Source organism: Liolophura sinensis, chromosome 9 (assembly GCF_032854445.1).
Source record: "Liolophura sinensis isolate JHLJ2023 chromosome 9, CUHK_Ljap_v2, whole genome shotgun sequence".
Lineage (NCBI taxonomy): Eukaryota > Metazoa > Mollusca > Polyplacophora > Chitonida > Chitonidae > Liolophura > Liolophura sinensis.
This window is the reverse complement of record NC_088303.1, coordinates 26,619,913-26,638,087: the sequence shown is the minus strand read 5'-3', so window position 1 is coordinate 26,638,087 and position 18,175 is coordinate 26,619,913. Positions and strand designations below refer to the sequence as shown.

At 39.6% G+C, this 18,175-nt stretch overlaps 3 protein-coding genes across 3 annotated transcripts; 2 read left to right on the top strand and 1 right to left on the bottom strand.

Annotated features, from left to right (window-relative positions):
* The first annotated feature begins 1,923 nt into the window (after nucleotides 1-1,923).
* Nucleotides 1,924-4,462, top strand: LOC135475133 (ubiA prenyltransferase domain-containing protein 1-like). Its single transcript, XM_064754894.1, has one exon. It carries the CDS (start codon nucleotides 2,030-2,032, stop codon nucleotides 3,248-3,250), a length of 1,221 nt encoding a protein of 406 aa, XP_064610964.1. The 5' UTR covers nucleotides 1,924-2,029; the 3' UTR covers nucleotides 3,251-4,462.
* Nucleotides 4,463-7,077: 2,615 nt separating this feature from the next.
* Nucleotides 7,078-8,034, top strand: LOC135475750 (ubiA prenyltransferase domain-containing protein 1-like). The gene has a single exon (XM_064755686.1). The coding sequence runs from the start codon at nucleotides 7,078-7,080 to the stop codon at nucleotides 8,032-8,034; it is 957 nt and encodes a 318-aa protein (XP_064611756.1).
* Nucleotides 8,035-14,975: 6,941 nt separating this feature from the next.
* On the bottom strand, nucleotides 14,976-17,935 carry LOC135475749 (uncharacterized). Its single transcript, XM_064755685.1, has 4 exons — nucleotides 17,684-17,935; nucleotides 17,293-17,470; nucleotides 16,313-16,376; nucleotides 14,976-15,063 (listed from the first exon to the last, which is right to left on the bottom strand). The coding sequence occupies exons 1-4, from the start codon at nucleotides 17,933-17,935 to the stop codon at nucleotides 14,976-14,978; spliced, it is 582 nt and encodes a 193-aa protein (XP_064611755.1).
* Between the last annotated feature and the right edge of the window lie 240 nt (nucleotides 17,936-18,175).

Below are 18,175 nucleotides of genomic sequence, written 5' to 3'. Positions count from 1 at the left end.
TTAAGTTATTCATTTATTGGGGTCTTGCTGGCTCAGATGGTTGGTTTACTGGACCACCAGGCTCTTCACCAGTGAGGCTGTGTGTTCAAATCCAGCTCTTTTATTGTGTTAACTACAACTTAGCAGGTTTGCTCGGCAGGTGGCAAAGGGCGGGGGTTTACTCAGGGTACTTTTTCTCCACCCGTAAAACTGTCCTCTGATATACATTCTTGAGTATGGCAATACCTATCAAAGAAATGACTATGTTCTAAGACAGAGAATTACCGATGCTGCAGCACTGGAAAGAAGTATTCCACAAAGGTCATCAGGTGTGAAGTTTGCAGCGATCACTTGCCTTCCAGCAATAGGGTGTACACCTTGAGCTCACTCAGGGCACTCTGCATTCTTCCACTCATGGCCTTTTCTTTATTGTAAAACACCAGTCACTTAATCTTTCATATATACATAGTTAAAACCTGAAATAACCTGGTGCTGAGCAAAAGGTTATATACAGTACCATTAATCTATTAAAGTGATCCTCCTGTTGGAAGAAGGTGGACGTGCTCCCAAAGACAACCCTGAATAATTTCACGACATTTCCACCATAGACTGCACTGTGACGCAACCTTTGAGCAACAATTCACGTACCGGTATGCTTTGAAATACATCATTTAAGGGGAGGGGCAGCATTAAAACTAATTGTTGGGATGCAGGCTTACATCTGTAGTGCTTTATAGATATATGAATTTTTTGTACAAACAGTACTGGTATAAATTTTAATGTGGCTATATGAAACGCATGGGGATATAGTTTGGGTTGAGCTTCTAAAATTCCAAAATGGTGGAGAAAGCTAGCAGTCGTGTGTATTGTAAACAGCTAGACCACAGTTCTCATATACTGCTATTACAATCCTGCTATACTCAACCAGAATCAAACAAAAACATAGTCCCAGTATTATCTTCAATATTAGTGCCCCTACCAATATTCTTACCCAGATAGACGTTTAGTGTGATTTTTTTTGAAGAAAAAAAAGTTGAGAAATTACACAAAGTTGCTGATTTAAGATTTTTTTGTAGTCAACTTTTCATCATCATATATAGCTTTTGTTTGAATTCTTAAAGGTATATATTTCATTCTGTAAGCCTGTATGAAAAATGAACCTTTATGAGAAACCTAAGTAAACATAAGATTAAATTGAACAGTGTAGCTAGAATAATAATATAATGTGTTATACCCAAGGCCTGTGACGGAAGTAGTTAACTTGGGCACAGTAATTTTACTTCATAAGTAGTTTTTTTTAATGAATCTACAGATGGTTTTCTTCTGTATGGATGAAGCGCTTTTTCTTTTTTTCCATTCCACCCAACATTCATGCCTGCTGGGTAAGACAAAATTTTCGCAGCCCATCACCCTGCCCGAAGAAGAAAACAAAAATTCCAAACATGGCAGACGATGATTTGAGTTGTCCGATTCGAAACTTTAAACGACTGGATAACTGTTGAAAGATGGTTTACCAATGCTGGCTTTGACATATTACATTTCGGTCGTTTTAGGCAATTGGTGGACAGCAAAAATAAGGTCGGGTTCGAGCCGTTTTTGTTAAAGAAACTGTCGGCGTGGAAGTCTGTATGACCGAAGCTGAGAGTTACGGTAGGAACGTCCAGCTTAGCTTTGGGATACGCCATTAGGTGAATGAAAAGAAAAAAACAACATTGCAGTAACATGCACATAGGCTAACAATGTAACAAGAATTCATAAAATTATTAAGACGACAAGTTTCCTGTGACTTGTGAAGCACTGATGGTCTCTCCACGATTTGGTAATCACTGCCAGCGTCCGATCCCAAGTCGTGGAGAACAGCTTCCGGTTGGTCTCGTACCTTTTCTGTGAAGTTTACGTGTTATAAGTAAAACGAGCAAATTACGAGTGCATGGAGGTGAACGATGAAAATTGTGACGATGTGTCGTCAGTTGTAGGCCTACACGCTGTAAACTTGTGATCTGAGGAGGTCAGGAAATTTGTCCTGTGATGGTTGGATGGTGACAAAATTATGTCTATGGCTACCATGGAAACCGCTGGACGGAATGGGGTGTTTAAGAAGAGTGTCGTGAACGGCAATGTTACAGTTGTTGACCAAATGAAAAACGGCCTTGTATCCCAAGTTACGAGATCTCGGGTAAAATTCGCTGAGCAGACGATGAAACTGAAAGACAGATCGGCAAGGATAAGTAACGGACGACTAAAACCCAAACAGATGTCTGTTAAATCAACACAGACCGCGTCCGGTGGATTTCACGTGCACGAACCTGAGCACAATGGCTATGGCTCGGATATGCCTGACCGTGACAACATCCCTCAGTCACAATTGGTTTATGCCCCACCGTCCAGATTGAAAAAGTATTTGGTCGCTCTTCGTCCTTGGTCTTTATCTGCCAGTTTCACTCCTGTTTCTCTCGGATTTGTACTGGCCCACAAAACTGTTGGTGAATTCAGCATCTGTCTGTATGTAATCACATGCCTCACGGCGCTATCAGTGCACGCTGCTGGAAATCTTGTGAACACATATTTTGACTTTTGCAAAGGTGTAGATAGCAAGAAGAGCGACGACAGAACACTGGTAGATAGGATACTGCACCCAAATGATGTCGCCAAATTTGGAGCATTCTTTTATGTTATGGGATGTGTTGGATTTCTACTTCTCACTTGGATGTCGCCGTCAAAGCTTGAGCATGGTGCTTTGCTGTATTTCGGTGGGCTGTCCAGCAGCTTTCTCTATACAGGTGGTTTGGGGTTAAAGTACATTGCTTTGGGAGACATCGCTATATTTCTCACATTTGGACCACTGACTGTGATGTTCTCATACTTGGCACAAGCTGGGGAGTTGTCATTCGTGCCACTGATTTACGCCATTCCTCTAGCTCTGAACACAGAAGCAGTTCTTCATGCCAATAATAGTCGGGATATGGACACAGATAGAGAGGCAGGAATCATCACATTTGCCATCTTGATCGGCCCGACTTTATCATACATTGTCTTTGTGCTGCTGTTGTTTGTGCCTTACATCTGTTTTGTTTTGATGGGTGTGCATTGTTCAGCTTGGATGTTTCTGCCTGTGGTTTCTATTCCAAAAGCATTCGAGGCTGAGCGATTGTTTCGTGAACATAAGATGAGGCATCTGCCTCAGCATGTCGCCAAGCTGAACCTTGCTTTAGGAGTTCTATATACTATCAGCTGTTTTGCAGCAAAGAAAGGAGTTTTACCTCACCTTTGATAAAATCACAGTTTATATAATTAATGCTGGATTAATGAAAATTGTTATGTGTAAAATCTCCAATATGTTTTGTTGATGTGTTACAAATTCTTTATCTGTATGCATTGTTGTAATATTGTAATCTTGGTTGGTTGTAAATTTGTTGTAAAATTTGCATTTTACAGTCAAAAATAGTATCAATTCATGGCTGAGTCATTTATTATTATGTAAAATTATCTCTTGTTGTAGATCGCTTGTTAGAGATCGTTTATTAGTCAATTGTTGAATACATATTGGCTGTAATAATGTTATATATATGTGGATAACTGTTTTGGATCAGTTATTGATGGGTATTCTCTGCCCTTAAGCTAGGCATAGGTTGACTGGAGATCCTAAGTTTCTGGCTCTCACTTGGCAAAGGAGAAGTATCCGTAACACTTTAATGTCAAAAATTTCAAGAAAGCCGTGTGTTTGTGAGCATCAGGTGGTGGCTAGCCAGATTCAGTGTGTTCGCGCACATGCCAACTTCATGATGAGATGACATCTGCCATCTCTGGTGTGGCAACGTGACAGTGATGTGACCGGTTGCATGTGAAGCATCGCAACAATGTGCAAACTCTGATTAACTGGTGGATGAACCTGGAATTCTGGATACTACTGGATGCTTTAAGTTGCAGAAAAGTAGAGCATGTTCAGTTCAGAACAACTGCGCGTAACAAAAGGATCTATGATCGTCATCCAACAACCTGATAAATGTACTTTGCAGTTATTTATAAACAAATCATGCTATGATTACACTGATTAGTTTGATTTCTAATTTATATTGCATGTATACATGCTTGTAGAATAATGATAATAGATATAATTTGTAGTTTGTCACAAAATGTATTTAATGAAGAGTTTATTGATGCAAATAATTTGTACACGTAACAGTTTCATTTTCATAAGATACGTTCAGGTATATGACACTCACCTGACTTTAAACATCAGTTCTTGTACTGTATGTGTAAATCATTTTATAATTATGTCTAGACATGGTACGGAGGCCATCTTTAAAAAATGTTTGTTTCTTGGAACCTTACAGTACCTGTCCATCAAAAAGACCCAAGTGAAGTTTTTGGTGAACTTCCCTTCAGAAACCTTAACATTTTTTTTCATTTTCAGAGCTGTTTGCCTTCAGTGCAAAATTTTTTTGGATAGAATCTGATTACGTGAAATAAATTTTTAATATGGCCATGCTACACGAAGGTGTATACATGTGTGATAGCATGCCAGCGCAGCACAATGACCAAGGAGCTTCAATTTCAGCTCATGCTGGCTTCCTCTCTGGTCGTAAGTGGGGAGGTCTGCCAGCAGCTTGTGGGCCACCATAATGCTGGCCACTGCCATATAAGTAAAATATTCGTCAGTGTGCCATAAAACACCAGGCAAATAAATCAATTAAATCAAATAAATTACAGTACTGTACATGTAGGTGCAGTTTGATTTTGTATCTACTCGGCTCACCTGAAACCAAGAACTGGGTTTGATGGTTGGACTACCTGGGGACTTATGGTTATTGAGTTGTTGTTTTTGGCTCTGACTATTAAAAATGTACAGGTCATTTGAGCTGACGGTATAATATCATATGCAGTGATAACACTAAGTAATGTGGCTAGTATTGTGTCTGGGATGCAGAGTAGGTTTGTTGATGTGTGGTGAATTGTGTGCATGTTGTGAGGTGTGTGTGCTTGACAGGTTGTTACATCCTCTCTTGATTAGTGATACCACATAGGAAGTGTCAGTTTATGATGAACTGAATTTCAGAAGAATTGTTTTGCCAATCAAACTTAAATTAAAGTCCCATTTCAGTGTGATTTGAGTGAAATACCATACTTGAGTGAATCCATATACACGTGGTCCGTTATGTATGTATTTAATTTTGAACCATATCAGGCACAGTGCAAAAACTTTACTTTGTAGGCGTAGTTTGTAAACTCTAGTTTCTTACAAGCAGATTAAGATTTGTCTGTGTGTCAACTGATAAAGAACGTCTGTTCACCTAATTAAAAATATTGTTGCCACTCACATTTCTGATTTGGTTTTCACTATATCCACATTTTTAAGGTAAAACCTGTGGATATTAGACATGTATGATGTTAATATATATAATGATGTTACTGTCAGTTCACTTTGTACATAGTTGATATCGTTATCGCAATAATTCTTGAGGAGCCTATGTGGCTCGGTTAGCGCGCTAGCGCAGCGTAATGACCCAGAAGCCTCTCACCAATGCGGTCACTGTGAGTTCAAGTCCAGCTCATGCTGCCTTCCTCTCCAGCCGTACGTGGGAAGGTTTGCCATCAACCTGCGGATGGTTGTGGGTTTCCCCCGAAAAATTTCCCCCCGAGCTCTGCCCGGTTTCCTCCCTGGCCGCCATCGTATAAGTGAAATGTTCTTGAGTACAGCGTAAAACACCAATCAAATAAATAAATCAATAATTACTGATATATTAATAACATACTGTCATGTGCAATCATTGAAACAATTGGGGGCACTTCCGTGGGGGAGCGGATTAGCTCGCCAGTGCCGCGCAGTGAAACAGGAGCATTGATGCGGTCGCTGTGAGTTCAATTTCAGCGTGGGAAGGCCTGCGGATGGTCGTGAGTTTCCCTGAGGCTCTGCCAGGTTTCATCCCACCATAATGCTTGCCGCCGTCTTAGAAGTGAAATAGTCTTGAGTAGGGTGTAAAGCACTAATCAAATAAGTAAATAAATAAATAAACACACATTGAAACACTTGCGAATGAAATAACTTAAAAACTGGTTTGAATTAGAGGTACATGGCCTGGTAGTATCGCGGACTCACTCCGGGATCCAGGCTATTTTAGCCTTTGGTCAAAATTTGTCAGCTCTTTTCGGCAGTACGCTCTCTTATTTAGCAATGTTATTAAGCTCCGTTGAAAATGTAAATTTGTACTCTGTATATTGATCAGCGCCAAATTAATAACCTATATAGATTCAGTTACCTATCAGTGTTTAAGTTTACGCTTGCTCACTAAAAGCAATTTTGTAAATATACACAGAAAGTGTACAACAGGTACACATTAACACATTTGGCACAGGCACATTAATCTGTACCTTGCTACATCACCTTTATGTACCTGCACTTCAAATGTGTACCAAATTGGGTACCTGTGAAATACATCTTGTTTGCGAGGTACACAAACGTGTACAAAACGGTACACATTTGCTTTATAGTATACGTGTATATATTTTATTGTGCTGTTCTAATCTCCATATAATCCCTTAAAGCATAAGACATTATACAAAGGAAGATGATTCAATCAACTTAAACAGCAGACTATAGTATAGAGTTGATGCTATTCACATTTATTTTGTCTATAGTAATTCAGACTTTGACTTTATTTCTGAACGTCTTTGAGCTGAAAGTTGATCTGGGTAAATGAAGAACTTAAAACATTTAGTTATGAGAGCAATGTATATTTGCATGCCCTCAGGCCGATTGTACGTTGTCTTCAATATCTACTTCAAGTTAAAAAGTGAAGGCTACGTGCCAAGCCTTAAGGGTACGCGAAAACTACCCAGGTGAAGCGCATAGCCGTTAAAGCATACATGCATAGTTAGCAGGATAAAATAGCGTCCTTTCACCAAAATACACTTTTTGTAAAGTGTATGCTGTTGTCTTGCCTGAAGGATACAGATTACAAAAAAGCAGTTTAGGAGCGTGCAGCAGACTGTCGGTCACGTTATGTTAGGGCGAGGACGGATTGAAAAGACTTGTAAACAGTGAATAAGTCTAAGCGGATTTGTGTTAGAACAACTCAGCCTGCGCCCAGTGGTTCCTATATGAAACCTAGGCACAGTAGTTATGCCTCTGACAGTGATAACAGTCATCAGGCGGTTTCCGTTCCTCCGTCCAGAATGAAAATTTATTTCGACGCTCTTCGACCTTGGTCTTTGCCAGCCAGTTTCACACCAATGACTTTGGGATTTGTACTGGCCCACAAAACTGTAGGTGAATTCAGCATCAGTCTGTATTTGAGCACATGTCTTACCATACTGTCATTACATGCCGCAGGCAATCTGATGAACACATATTTTGACTTCTGCAAAGGCGTTGATACCAAGAAGAGCGACGACCGAACATTGATAGATAGGATACTGCACCCTAATGATGTCGCCAAATTTGGAGCATTCTTTTATGTTATGGGATGTGTTGGATTTCTACTTCTCACTTGGATGTCGCCGTCAAAGTTTGAACACTGTGCTTTGTTGTATTTAGGCGGAATGTCCAGCAGCTTTCTCTATACGGGCGGCTTGGGGTTAAAGTACATTGCTTTGGGAGACATCGCTATATTTCTCACATTTGGACCACTGACTGTGATGTTCTCATACTTGGCACAAGCTGGGGAGTTGTCGCTCGTGCCACTGATTTACGCCATTCCTCTAGCTCTGAACACAGAAGCAGTTCTTCATGCCAATAACAGTCGGGATATGGACACAGATAGAGAGGCAGGAATCATCACATTTGCCATCTTGATCGGCCCGACTTTATCATACATTGTCTTTGTGCTGCTGTTGTTTGTGCCTTACATCTGTTTTGTTTTGATGGGTATGTATTACTCAGCTTGGATGTTTCTGCCTGTGGTGTCTGTCCCCAAAGCATTCGAGGCTGAGCGATTGTTTCGTGAACATAAGATGATGTATCTTCCCCAGAATGTAGCTAAGCTGAACCTTGCTTTAGGACTACTGTATTCTATCAGCTGTTTTGCAGCAAAGAAAGGAGTTTTACCTCACCTTTGATAAAATCACAAATTAAGTCATGCTTGGTTTAATAATGAAAATTGTTCTGTCACTTAGTTCTGTTGACACCTTACAATTTTTTTCTCTACATACATTCTTGTAATATGCATGTTTATGGTGGTACATTTGCTGTAAATGTTTCCCGCGTCTCACCACTTCCAGGCCATTAAGGCCAACCGAAGAGGTCTGTAAAGATGTTATAAATTTATGTAGAATAATGGTGGTTGGTATTGATGCTGGTGTACTGTCCGAAATATTTTTCAAAAATGAGTTTATTAGTGTAAATTATTTCTAAACTTTAAAGTTTAAGCTTTATGTATGTATGTATGTATGTATGTATCAGGACTCAAGATTAAGATGTTCAAGAATATATTTTAACTGTTGACTTCAAACTTTAGTTCTTGTGCTGCATGTGTAAGTGCTATTACAAAACACCTGTCCTAAACATGCTTACGAACACTACTGGAAGGATGGATAACTGTATTTACTGCCTGATTCCAGTGACGGTGTCATAGACATATTTTCATGTAGAGAATTTTTAACAGCATGGCTATGCATATGCAGCTGTTGATGTCATCTTCAAAGTGTGAATTATCAAGGCAGTAGGTGTACCTATCGATTTGGCACCTGTTTAGCTCCCCAGGGCCTAATGGCTTGGTTTGGTGGTTGGGCTCCCTGGGGAATTAGGGTTATATAGGGTTGCTATTTGGGTTGTGCTGGTCAGTTTAGCTGACCATGCAAGGCAGAGCTGGTTGTGTGCCACATAAGTCTAAATCAAAGTTTAGCCTGTATTTCAATTACAACTACATAAGAGTACGACGTTAAACCCCAAGCACTCACTCACTCACTCACTACAACTACATAAACTTCTAAGCTTAAACTGTGATGCTATATACAAGCACGATAAAATCTTAAAAAATAACAACTGTGGGCATACAAATTTCAAGTGGATTCTCCATATGAAATATCAGGTTATCGGAGTGAGGTGTAACTTTCATTGCGAGCAAAGCATTGGCGAGGCTGCGTTTTCTCGAAATGAGAGTTTGATATACCCCAGTCATACCACCGGTACTCCACTCCGCAACTAAGCCGGCTATTGGTTTTATCAGGTGCTGTTCACATGCATTTGCCTCCAGTAATTCAGTTTTAACTGCAGGTAAATTTGACATTCTGTTTGACTCGAGTAGAGTAAAAACTACACTGCAAACCCAGAACACAAAAAGCTTTCTTTCAGAGTGGCAGTTGTCCACGGTCCGGAAATATGTAATCTCGAATATCTAACTGAAGATAAAAAGTGAGGTATACGTGCAAATAAACCTCAGGCCTCAGAGGCATGTTAAAACTACTCATGTGAATCACTTATGCAATGAACATATGGCGGTAGGCCTATATGTACAGCTTGCTGATCCATACAGCGATTTTATTTATATCCACCGAGCAGATGTCTTCATGTTGTTCAACCAATGAAATTGTTTTATTTGTGAGGGCATATATATGAAGTCAGTTATACAAAGTCTGGTTTTTGGTCTGGGAATAAAGGCAAATGTTACATGATAACGCAGACTAGGCCTACTTTGTTTGACTTTTTTGTTATACACACTGTGAAAAAAGATAATGTAATTTTACAGAAAAAAGTGCTGGCAACTTTGAGACCTGTGATTTTCGCTGCATATTTACAGTAGTGAGTAGATGTAAATATACTTCAGGTATTTGTACATATACAATAAAAATACCTGTAAAAACCCCCCACCAAAATGTGAAGTACAAGACCCGAGCCTACTGGCAACATAGTTTATTTGTAACTAATTCATATGTTAATTTAATGTGATAAATACTGATAAAGGTGATAAAGGTGTTCGAATACAGGGCTTCACCTGCTAAAGTCGCGTGTTATAATTTGATAGTTTTCGGCCACGTAAAACCACATTTGTTTTTAACTGTTTCATTACCTACAATATTCTTGGGTGTAAAAATTGCACTGCTGCAGATTTGCAGGAGGTTTAGATGTGAAAGGACTGTCACTAGTCTCGTCATCATGGCGTAAATTTACAGGGTATATTTGGATAAAATGTACAAAGTAGAAGTTAAATCACAGCAGATATCCATTAAATGAACACCTACTTCTTCTGTTAAAGAACACTCCAAAGGTGTAAATCCACAGGGCATTAAGTACTGTGAGAGCCCCATTGTAATGTGTAGTGTTCTTCAAAATCGGTAACTGGGGTCAAATTACGTTGTTCTGATGAAGGTGGAAGGCTACTTTTGTTGTGAAATTACAAGAGCCATAGTTTAAACCACAAATAATCCAAGCAGGATCTGTATTCCTTGTGATGTGCCTTAAACCTGCCTTAAACATCAAGACATATTTTACGTCATGTACACACAAGTTCTGCAAGATAAAAACAACACAGGGATTTATACTGATAAGAATTTATTAACAATTAACGGAAAACACTCAAACAAAATCTGGGCATGTACGTAAGAGTCACATGTACAATATCACTCGTCTTGTACCTAAACCCTCAAATCAGTCTGCTTTAATACTGATTAATTTATAGACCAACAGCGACTATCCTTTCTGTTGATAACTGAATTACGTTAACTTTGAAGCTTAATGTGTGCTAAAACGTCAAATGTTCATCAATAATATCCAAACACGTTCACAAATGCTGGAAACCAACTACATGTACAGAACAGTTAATTTTTTAAAAGCGTGAACATAAAATGCAAGAACAAAACCAATTCTTTTCTATTATAAAGAATTATATCGCAGAATAAATGCTTTCCATTCCACTGATATATGACAAATAAAAAATGGAATATTCCACAGTCAAGTTTTAATACCAAAATTAATGGATTATGTCTATGTTCTTGTGATAAGTGAACTGGAATGGCACAACACTGTCCATTTCATAAATGCAATGTCAAAGCGGTGAACTACGATCACGTGCTAAGGTACCATAAATACATCAGTGATCTAGCTGATATATAGAGGTGTGTAGAAGAATGGTGAGTGAGTGCAATCTATGCATGCACAGGGGCTTAGGAAACGGGGAAGCCATGGGGACCATGCATATCTCCCCCCCCCCCCCCCCCCCCACACACACACACACACTTTTCAGGTTCGGGAAATTATATACATACTGATAACACAGACAGGCCCCTTCGCCGAATAAAACATCACACTATTGCAAATATATTTTCTCGGGGAACTAAAAATGGTAAACTGCAAATTTCCCATTTTTTTTTTTATGTTTATGAGTTAGCTCTCTTAGATGGGACTCGTCAGCCGATTGAAATGGAGCCGCCTGACAAACTTCGTCGAGTTTAACTTTAAAATAAATCCAACCACCTGGACATTTTTCATGGAGTTTGACATATAGTTCATTTTATAGTTTTCCTCTCTTTTATGAGAGTTACTTAGCGTTTTTTGAGGTACAAATGTTCATGCCACATGTACTGAAATAATGGTCTTTTTGTCATAACAATTTTTCTGCAACGTCGGTTTTGTATTTTCTACATCCATGCAACCATGGCTGAAATTGTCATAAGGTTGTGAATTTTGATTATTTCTCAAAGATTTTGCTTTTTTGATATAGTGTCACGAAGTTATATATACCTGTTTTTCCAAACTGATAATGTGCCAAAATTACATAGGTTTATGTAGGTTTGCTTGTTTTAGCTTTCAGTACACACATAGAAGTAGCACGTATTAATATATACAATTCTCCCATGGAAGGGCAAATCATCTAGAGTGTAATTTGACAGAAAAGTGGACTCATTTGTCCCCAAACACAATCTTTTTTTTCTAATTTAGTGACTGTGTTTCAATGCGATGACGTTGCAGTTCTATTCAGCCCCAAAAGCAGAATAATTGATATATTTCTACAATATATGCACTCATCGGTATTGAGTTATTTATTTCATTATGGTTTATCGTCATTCCAAGATCACTTCACTTAGGACGGTTTGCAAGATTCATCAGTGAAGGAAAGATAAGTAACCGTTGTAACCACTCACTTTGGCGCGTTACTGACAATTCCCCTAAATCAGACGCACGTCTGAGCCAAAGGCCTGCTCAAAAAGTGTTTGTATACATGTGAATGACATTGATTTCAATCGAAAGCAAGCCAGTGCGAATAGGCCGGCAAGTTTACCACCAGTGTTGAAATCTGAATAAATTGTTACAATGTTCATTGTTGACCCGTGGTTTTCCAGGCAAAAGCGTCAACAACTGAGCTAAACGTGTATTTCAATTTTTTCAGGCAGGCTTAAATAGTCAATAACACGTCAGTTGGCATGTCTAAGACACGGCAAATTGTCTCTAAGGCGATATAGCTCCTTCAGAGCTTCTGGACCCTCGCCGTTTTTGCTAGGACTCTTGCCGACAACACCCCACCGCCACACCGCACCCCTCCAACCCCCACACTTTGAAATTGCTTCCTAAGCCCCTGATGCAATCTATGCGTGCAATAGGCCGAGAACAATACTTCTGGAATTTAAACTATGCGGTTCTTTGTTGGGTGTAATCTGACTGACATTACCAAAAAAGCATATCTTGTACTTTAGCCAAAAACGAAGAAAGAAAAAAAAAGAAGAATTCCCTACCAGCCAACCCTACATTTTCTTAGGTTTTCACAAAGAAGCACTCTGATGACACTGGGTACATTTTCTTGCCACCTGTGTCATGCACATAGGGCTCGCTACACCCCGATTCCAGGACAATCCGGAAATATTTTGGGCAGGTAAAAATCATAAGCTCAGTGGCCATCTGATGGCCTGGTGTGTTTTTTTTATATACAATTCTATGCAAAGAGTGGACACACTGCACAAGATGATAAACACCTGGGCTGTAAAAAATACTGATTAGGCTGCCCGATTTCATGAACAGATCCCGAAATTATTCATCAAACCGTATAATTTACATGAAAATAAATCAGTCAAGGAAATGACTTCCAAAATGAAACGATGTTAGGCAAAAGAAAGATATAATTCCTCTAGACCGAAACGCATCTTAATTTATTTGCACGTAGGAACCAGATCAATCACATCTTATCATCTCAAGCCAGATTTTTGAACATTTCTTTTTATGCATTTTTAACAGGAGTAAAAATGCCGTATTTTCAAGCTGCTGTTACAAAGATTAAATCTAACATACTTGAAATACAACCATTCAGCATCAGTTAAGCAGCCATAGAATAAAATATGTAACATCTGACATTCTACATGTTCCACTCCAATGCATTGAGTGAATTGGTGAAATGCAAGACCTTGGCTGGAACACCATGCCCTTTCTTGGCTGACTTGCTCCCTTCCCATGGATTAAGATACACCAGACATCTGAGAAGAGATAGAAAAAATGATCGCATTATGAATGAAATTTACTGCGTATAACTTGATACTTCAGATGAAAATTAAATATGAAAATCTAGCAGATCTTCTAAATTCTAATAGGGTGGTCTTATGCCACCATACATACTATTAGTGCTGCTTCACCAAGGCACCATGCCATAAATTAAGTCATCAGACATGATCTGGTCATATTATCCGGACTCCACACCAACCAGTGCATTATATATCCTTAATCTACTAATCGAAAAGCATCAAGTACTAATTTTTTTATTATGTCTAGGTGTGATCTGAAATGGGATTGAACCGTTGATCATTTACTCACTACAGGATCACTTGAAGCACACGGCCATCACAGCAATAACACAGAAACTGGGTACAAGTTACAGTAATCTACCAATGAAACTTCACTGCTCACTGATTTGTGCTCTAGTATATATGACATTGTAGCTATACGAGTGGGAAACCAGTGATCGCTGGGGAAACTACTGAATTTCAGGATAAGGAAGTGACAAGAAAACTTTCTCACATGTGTCCTCAACTTCCAAGGGAGGTAGCCACATTAATTATTGGCAAGTGGGGAAATAGCACCGTCAACAATGTCACCACTAAGAGAATAACACCAGTGATAATAGATATATTTATGTGAAACATGCTCTTTTACACATGTTCTTTTATACGCTTTTCCTGTGTAATTATTTGGTTTAGAGATCCCAAAGGAAATCATAGGCAGTTGACAAGTAATTTCTTACCTCTGAATGAATTCCATAGTTCCCACTAAACTCTCATCGTAGGACACGTTCAGCACATTATATCCTTCAAACACCATTCTATGGCATTCATCAGGTTTTCAAAAATCCTGACCAAGCATGAACCTGCTCTAGGAAACCCCTTTTATGCTTCCCAGCATTTCCTACCTGATACAAAACCCCTCAAATACCAATTGCCTAAGTTGTTTGTGACTACTACTGCGGCACATGTTCAAAAAACATATGTTGCCATGCAATTACAACCAACTTAACCTACTATCGCCTTGTGCAAGATTATCGTTCCCTGGAGTTTACATGGTTATCGAAATTCGTTCCCCTGAATTTACGATCGAAAGGTGATCGGCCGGTTCGATTGTCTCTTATGTCGAGGCCTGAACGGTGATAACCGAACCTCTATATACTGCTCTATGTATACTCTCAGAAGAGCAACTTGTTGCCTAGATATCCTAGGTGACAAAACCAGCTGTACAATTTTCTGTAGCAGTATAACGTTTTCCCAGAGAGCATCAGAAGTGTCCTCTACCATGTCACCGATCACAAGGGGAGTAAATCGGAGCAAAGCACCACATCTGTTGAGCTTGGCCACCTATTTTATCTCCCTTCTCCAAATCGTTGACATTTGGTTTGTCACTCGCATCAGTTTCAATGTTGAGAACTTTTCTTCGAAATGCTCCCAAGAGAACCACTGTTTTTGTGGAAATGAAGTATGCAAAATATAATGTCAGATAACACTGGAGAACCCCTTCAAATAGATCATGTGCTAAGCAAGGAGGTAAGCCTGAACTACATACATGAAAATATTTCAGCTTGTTAAATAAAGAGTCAAATTTCACACCCTTCAAAACTGTCAAGTTGTGGATCACTCTGAACTTTGATCACTGCTTCTTTGTAAGCACTTATGCCACGCTTCCTACAAAGAAAACAGGAGTCAGAATCTTCCAACTCTGTTGTGGTTGCTAAGCAATATCTTCATTTGTAATGTGCCACTGCTAAAGTTTTCCACAAAAACGTCAATACAATGACTTCCAAGAGTATCGCCTGAAATTAACACCACTGTTCCACGTATTTCATTGCTTAAACCGAGTGCAGGTATATATATTCCAGTTTCCAGTGTCTTGAGATCATTTATGACCTAAGACATTTCCTCTGGCCAAAGCAAACTAAGTCTGATTCTTTGCAGAGTAAAACCTGTTGAACTGGGTCGATTTCTGAACCACAAAATGAACTCAGGTTTCCCCAAAATGAAATATATGGCGAGTGTCTTATGTTTCTTTTTTGACACTTCCTAATGGGTTCACAACTTCAACTGAATCTTGATAAAGAATAATTTTTAAAGATGATGATTCTTCCCTGAATAGCTCAATTGACCTAAAAACATTTCCATCTATGTCGTCTTGAAAATCACTGTTCTCCGGCCTGGTTTAAGGGTGTAAATATTGGTTTTTTGACAGTTTCATCATGGAATATGGCTTGCAGAGTTTTGATAATTTTAACATTAATGACCAAAAAAAATTTTATTTTTAGAAATTAAGACCAAGATACGGTTCAACAGGTGTAACAAGTCGAAATTGTTCTTTGAAATATTTGTCTGGGCTGTAATGCGTTGTAAGAACAATGTCTCCTTAACAACTGAACTAATATTATCTTCTGATACACCTCTATTCAGCAATGTACTTTTCAGAGTGGACTAAAGTATTTCCTGATTTAATTCATTATTCTTTTGAGTTCATCAACCAAGGCTTGAACTACTGCATTTGTGACATGGTGTTTAGTTTGAAGTCTTAAATAAAGTAATACAAGATTTCTTTCAGTTGCTTTTGATAAGATTTCACAGCTTTAGCTGTCAGCAGTGTTACATACAAGTCTTCAGAAACCAAACTTTCAATGCCACCCGTATTATCAGGGCAATTGTTTCGTTATATCGGGTTCGGTGAATGACTGACAGTAGCCGACGCAGAGACTCAAAGGTGATGAATTTCTATGATTTTGTGTATATGTGCCTTGAATGTCGACTCCTTTGTGAAATTAAAGCTGTTTTTCACACAGCTTGTATGGAACCTGGATTCTGCCTCCGAAGCGAATGTGCTGCTTTAAGTGGAAAACCAATGATTTCACACTATTTATGGAAATGTCACTACAGGTAATTTCATAAATTTTACCATTCATTAATCTTTTCATAACAATGAACAATAATTCCTTCAATGAGCATTAGCTGAGAGTAACCTTGAAAACAACATCAAAATAACAATTAATATGTTAATCGTTTTTTTCACCGTCACCTAGGTCTAGTAAATGGTTTACTGAAGTGGTCAGTCCAGTAAGAAAAAAAAACAGTTTGTGAATGTACGTGTACACGATGTTAATTTATCCTCAAATGCAATGGGTAACATACAGTCCTGGAAAAAAGTTTGGAATATTGGTGAATTTCACACCATCTCCACGAAGAGCGTGGTTCGTTGCGTTCAGGTCAATAATCTGTCGATTGGTTTCACTTGGACTAGTCTCTATGATGCATTATCAATAGTTTTCTCAAACCAAAACATTTCTAAATGTTATAGGAGACGAGTTTTTCACGATATTCTGAAAGCGCCCCAAACAAGTACAGAAATTCAGTGAAACCCATGTATTTTATTACGAGCTGTATCTTTTATTCGATTGGAAATATGTCTACAATACTTGGTAAGTTAAATATGCAAAACACTAACAATACAGAAAATTAATTTAGTACTTGGTGTGCCCACCCCTCGCATTGTACAATGCGCGGACACGTCTTGGCATACTGGCAACTAAGGAAGTCAAATTTTCTTCCGGTATATCTCTCCAGCAAGTGAGCACAGCACGACTTAGTTCAGTCACGTTCGTTGGGGCTTCATCCAGGTTATTCAACCCACGGGAAACTTCCGCCCACAAGTTCTCAATTGGGCTCATATCCGGTGAAATGGCTGGCCACTGCATGTGCTCAACACCCTCCTGTTCCAGAAAATTCCGTATCAGTTCGGCCCGGTGCGGCGTGGTGTTGTCCTGATACACAAAGTTTGCCCTGAATTGTTGCCGAGCAAATGAAGCATTATCGTTTCCAGAATCCGTTGATATTGGTGCTGGTTCATGTGTCCATCCAAGACGTGCAGGTCGCATTTACCAGTGCTATGAAAAGCACCCCAGACGGTGACCCCACCGCCCCCGCCTTGGCCTCTGGGCATGATGCAATCTTCGTTCAGAGCCTCGTGAGCCTGACGACGCACCATCACACGGCCATCTTCCCGGTAGACGACAAAACGAGACTCATCACTGAATATCACGTGTCGCCAGTGTCCCACCTGCCAGTTCAGGTGTTCCCGCGCCCAGGATAAGCGTGCCTGGCGGTGTCGACGCTGTAGCAAAGGCTTCCTCTTAGGCCTCCTCACCAAATACCCAGCAGTCAACAGTCTGGATCGCACTAAGCGGCTTGACACAGGACTATTGGTAAATCTCATCCAGTCAGCGCGTATCTGGTTGGAACTCTTCGTACGGCCATTGCGGCAAAGTCTCACCAGATACCTGTCTTCTCTCTCAGTGGTCTTTCGTGGCCGACCAGACCTCGGTCTAGGCGTCGGCACACCCGTCTGTAGGTGTCGCTTAAAGATTTTGGAGACGGCTCCCTGAGTGACACCAAGAGCTGCTGCAATGTCCTTCTGTTTTGCTCCAGCCAGGCTCATACCAACGATATGGTTGCAGGCTGCAGCACTCAGGTGACGTCTCATGATCACAGCAGTATTGTTGGAAACACTCTGGAGCACTGGCATGCCTTAACCGAGCTTTTATAAGAGTTACAAGGTTAAATTATAATCATGTCTGCGTACATGACTTTTTCACTGAGAAATGGATGGTCATGCTTTGTCCCAACTGTAATTTTGCTCAGGTGACACAAGCAATAATGGTGTGTATGAGCTGAAAGGGGACATAATCCACTACATTTTCCACCCAAACAAGAATGTGTGCATTCAATGTAAGGTGCACAAAAACTATGTTTCTGGTAAATGCTA